Raw genomic sequence first — 4,696 nt, 5'->3', positions numbered from 1 at the left:
CACCACTACCATATGGGGAGCCCTGGACTCTCCATCTTCCCTTGGCTGTGAGCCCTGTGAGAGGCTGAGGGCTTCTCTCTTGTCTCCCAGACCCCTGCCTAGGGCAGGTGGAGGGTCTGGGGCTCCTCACAGTGGCTCTGGCTCCCTGGGCAGCTCTTTCCATGGCCTGGTTCTAGCTTCTGGCCTGGAGAAGTTGTGAAGAATTGGGTAATGAAGAGGAACAGGGCATGGAGTCTTGGGGGGAAGAGATGGGGTAGAGGGTGGGGAAGAGGGGGAAGAGGAGGAGTATAGGGTGGTGCTCAAGGGGGAAGAAGAGGGACAGGGTGGGATGAGAGAGGGGATGTGGCTCCTGCATGTATCCCACGTTTGCCTTTTGAATGGTGGTCACCCTACACTGAATGGGCTGGGCTGGGATAGGAGTGAGCTGTGCCCCTGTGGGGGAGCTAAGGCCTGTTTCCACCCCTTTGCATTGCTGGGGCAGCACAAACAGAGGGGCCAGGGGGGGAATGTGGGCCTGAGTCTCTTGCCAAGACTCCTGTGTGTCAGACCCTCACTAGCACATGCAGCTCTGCTCTGGCTAGGGAGCATTGCAGTCAGATGGGAGTGAATTCAGCAGGTGTGCAGAGCCATCAGTGGGCGAGGGGCTGCCTGAATGGCTTCTCCTGGGGCTCCAGCATTAATCAAGTCTCTGGCATGACTCAGTCCCAAGCACCTGGCTGAGTGCGTAGGGGAAGGGTGGGTGTCCGTGCTCCTGGAATGGCCCTTGTCCACAGCTGCTGCAGAGACATGATTAAGGCAGGGGCCCAGGAAAGGCCATTCAGGAAACCTCCCCATCTCTGTTGATGGCTCTGCACACCGCACACTTGCTCAGCCCACTCCTCACCGAGGCAGCTCTTTCATGGCCCCTGGATGTTTAACCAGAGACGGGTCATTGACAGGCCAGGTGTAACGGGAAACAGCATCCACATTCCTTCTCTTTATTGACTGCATTGACATAAAATCTAAGCAGCGACTGATACGGTTCTTAATGGGCCAAAATCCCACTGGACCCCTGGCTCTCCATGGACCTGGTAAATGTTACTGTCTGCCTTGGTCTCCTTCCCGCAGTGCCCTGTCCTCCAACATCAGAGCCTCTCTGCTGGCCACAGGCCTTAGACCCTGTCTGAACCTCTGTCTATAGAGAGATGATCAGTAACGCATGTCATCTCAGGTGTAAGGGTCCAGGATGGAATAGCCATTCATCGGTGGAGGAGCTGAGGACTCTTTCTAACCCTTTCAAAACAACTGCGGCAAGAGAAACGGATGGGAGGAGGAGGGAATCTGGGCTTGAGTCTCTTGCCAGGACTCCTCTGTGGCAGACCTGCGCTCGCACACAGCTGTGCCCTGCCTTGGTGAGGAGTGGGCTGCCCCATGGATCACGCAGCACAAAAAGCACTCAGGAAGGGCCCGGACTGTGACTGAAGAACAGCTCTGCAGCTTTTTTCATGGCCCCTGGATGTTTAACCAGAGACAGGACAGTGACAGGCCAGGTGTAAGGGGAAACAGCATCAACGTCCCTTCTCTTTATTAACTGTATTGAGAGAAATTCTGAGATTTGAGCAGCTAGAGCTAGAGCTCTTGATGGGCCAACATCCCACCTGTTCCCTGACTCTCCATGAACAAACTCACTTTGTAAATGATGCTGCCTGCCTTGGTCTCCTTCCCGCAGTGCCCTGTCTTCCTTCACCAGTGGGTGGGGACAGCCCCTTGTCCATTGCTCCATGCCTTAGACCAGTGTTTTTCAAACCGTGGGTCGCGACCTAGTACTGGAGCGCGGCATGGAAGTCACTGGGTCGCCTTGCTCTGGCCAGCACCGCCAAACGGGACATCAAGACGTCCGTTGGTGGAGCTGCCCAGCTAAGGCAGGCTAGTCCCTACCTTTTCCGACATCACGCTGCACCCTGGAAGAGGCCAGCAGCAGGTCCTCTTCTAGGCAGGAGGGGCCAAGGGGGTCTATGCTCTGCCCCCATCCCGAGCACTGGCTCCGCACTCCCATTGGCCTGGAACCAGCCAATGGGAACTGCGGGGGTGAGGGGCAGTACCTGCATTCTAGAGTCACACAAAACCGCTTGCGCACCTCCACCTAGGAGCTGGACATGCGGCTGGCCACTTCTGGGGCGCAGCGAGGTCCACGGTGCCAGGACAGGCAAGAAGGCTGCCTTAGCACCCTGTAAGGTTCTCTCCCCACTCTGAACTCTATAGTGTACAGATTAGGGGACCCACATGAAAGACCCCCTAAGCTTATTTCTACCAGCTTAGGTAAAAAAACTTCCCCAAAACACAAATCCTTCCTTGTCCTTGGATGGTACTGCTGCAACCACCAAGTGAGTAAGACAAAGATTCAGGAAAAGGACCACTTGGAGTTCCTGTTCCCTAAAATATCCCCCCAGCTCCCATCACCCCCTTTCCTGGGGAGGTTTGAGAATAATCTACCAACCAAATAGGTAAACCAGATTCTTAAAAAACAGAACTTTATTATAAAGAAAAAAAAGTAAAAGAAGCACCTCTGTAAAATCAGGATGGAAAGTAACTTTACAGGGTAATGAGGTTCAAAACACAGAGGATTCCCCTCTAGGCAAAACTTTAAAGCTACAAAAAACAGGGATAAAGCTCCCTCTTAGCACAGGGAAAATTCACAAGCTAAAAACAAAATATAATCTAAGACGCCTTTCCTATTTACTTACTCTTTTTGCAATATTGAGACTCATTTTAGGATGATTTTAGGAGAAGGAGTTTTCTGACCTGATGCTTCTCCACTTCCCCAAAGAACGCACAACACAGAGCACAAACAAAGCCTCACCCCATCCCCGATTTGAAAGTATCTTCTTTCCCCATTGGTCCTTTTGGTCAGGTGCCAACCAGATTATTTGAACTTCTTAACCCTTTACAGGTAAGGAGGAATTCTAGCCTACCCTCAGCTGTATGGTTATGATACACCCCCACTGCGCTGCTGACTGGGAGCTGCCAGAGGTAAGTCTGCACCCCAACCCATGCCCCAATCCTCTGCCCCAGCCCTGTGCCTCCACCAAACCTGGAATCCATTCCTGCACCCTAAACCCCTCATCCCCAGCCCCACCTCAGAGCCTGCACCCCCAGCCCAGATCCCTGACCCCCTCCCAAACTCCAACCCCCTACCCCAGCCCAGAGCCCCTTCCCACACCCTGAACCCCTCATCACTGGCCCTACCCCGCAGTCCTCACCCCTGCACCCCAACTCTCTGCCTCAGCCCTGAGCCCCTCACACACCCCAAACCCCTCATCCCTAGCACCGTTGGGCCATGGGCATCAACCATTTTCTTAAACTGGGTCCCCAGAAAAAAAGTTTGAAAACCACTGCTTTATACCCCATCTGAACCTCTCTCTACAGAGTGGAGGTCAGTAGCTCATATCATCTTGGATGTATTGATCCAGGATGAAATAGGTGATCCTGGCTGGTGTTCTTTGTCTCCTGTGTTACGACCACTGCAGCCAGGTGAGGAACTGACCCTTCACTTGAAAAACACCCTGATTATCCGTGCACGAAGGTGTTTGCTTTTCACGCTGTACACGACTGGGTTCATCAGGGGCGGGACCAGCAGGGAGATGTAGCTCAGAACAATCTGAAGCAAGTAAGAAGAGCTATGCCAGAATCTGTACATCACAACCATGCTGATGTCTGGTGTGTAGAAGAGCAGGATGACACAGAGGTGGGAGATGCAGGTGTTCAAAGCCCTGAGGCATTGAGCATGGGATGTGATGCTCAGCACTGTTTTGAGGATCATCACATAAGAGAGGAAGATGAGCAGCAAGTCCAAGCCCATCGTTACGAGTTTGGTAAACAAGCCAAAGATACTGTTGACTCTGATATCTGAACAAGCCATCTTCATGACCTCCTGGTGCAGGCAGTAGGAATGGGAGAGGACATTGGCTCGACAATACTGGAACTGTTTCAGGAGAATGGTGAGTGGGAGTATTACAGCCACCCCCCTTAGAACACACACCAGTCCCATCTTGGCTATTCTTGGCAGGGTTAGGATGGAGGCATATCTCAGCGGGTCACGGATTGCAATGAAGCGGTCCAAGGCCATCAACAAGAGCACGGAGGATTCAATGCATTGAAACGAGTGGATAAAGAACAACTGGGCAAAACATGCATCGAAGCTGATCTCCCTAGAGTTAAACAAGAATATACCCAGCATTGTTGGTATGGTGGCTATGGATAAGCCAAGGTCTGAGATGGCCAACATGGAAAGGAAAATGTACATGGGCTTATGGAGGCTTGGATCTGTTTTTATAATGAACAGAATGACTGAATTTCCTACTATTGAAATAAGATACATTAAGCAGAAGGGGATAGAGATCCAGAGATGGACGTCTTCCTGTCCAGGTATCCCGGTGAGAAGAAACACTGCAGGTGTGAATTTGGTGTCATTGACAGCTGACATAATGTACTGGGCAGGCCCGAGGAGTTTTGGACTTTCCTTCCTGAAAGGAAAAAGAACTGGAGACTAGGTGATATGTAGCTAGACATCTTTCTGCTCTTGGTGCAAGTCTAGAGACTCCCAGGAGCTCAAGGAAAATAAGCAAAAACACAGTCTTGGATTTGCACCACTGATAGGAAGATAGGCACTGCCAGACCTCATCAGACCTATAGTCCATTTAGCCCACTATCCAGTGGC

At 51.8% G+C, this 4,696-nt stretch overlaps 1 protein-coding gene across 1 annotated transcript; it reads right to left on the bottom strand.

The window, feature by feature from the left end:
• Nucleotides 1-3,526: 3,526 nt before the first annotated feature.
• On the bottom strand, nt 3,527-4,462 carry LOC140894922 (olfactory receptor 51G2-like). The gene has a single exon (XM_073303865.1). The coding sequence runs from the start codon at nt 4,460-4,462 to the stop codon at nt 3,527-3,529; it is 936 nt and encodes a 311-aa protein (XP_073159966.1).
• Nucleotides 4,463-4,696: the final 234 nt, after the last annotated feature.

This window comes from Lepidochelys kempii, chromosome 1 (genome assembly GCF_965140265.1).
Source record: "Lepidochelys kempii isolate rLepKem1 chromosome 1, rLepKem1.hap2, whole genome shotgun sequence".
Lineage (NCBI taxonomy): Eukaryota > Metazoa > Chordata > Testudines > Cheloniidae > Lepidochelys > Lepidochelys kempii.
The sequence above is the reverse complement of the archived record's forward strand: the minus strand, read 5'-3'. Positions and strand labels throughout refer to the sequence as shown.

Excerpts from the sequence above, each read along its gene's own strand:
- LOC140894922 (XM_073303865.1), bottom strand. The coding sequence starts at position 4,462 with ATGTCAGCTGTCAATGACACCAAATTCACACCTGCAGTGTTTCTTCTC.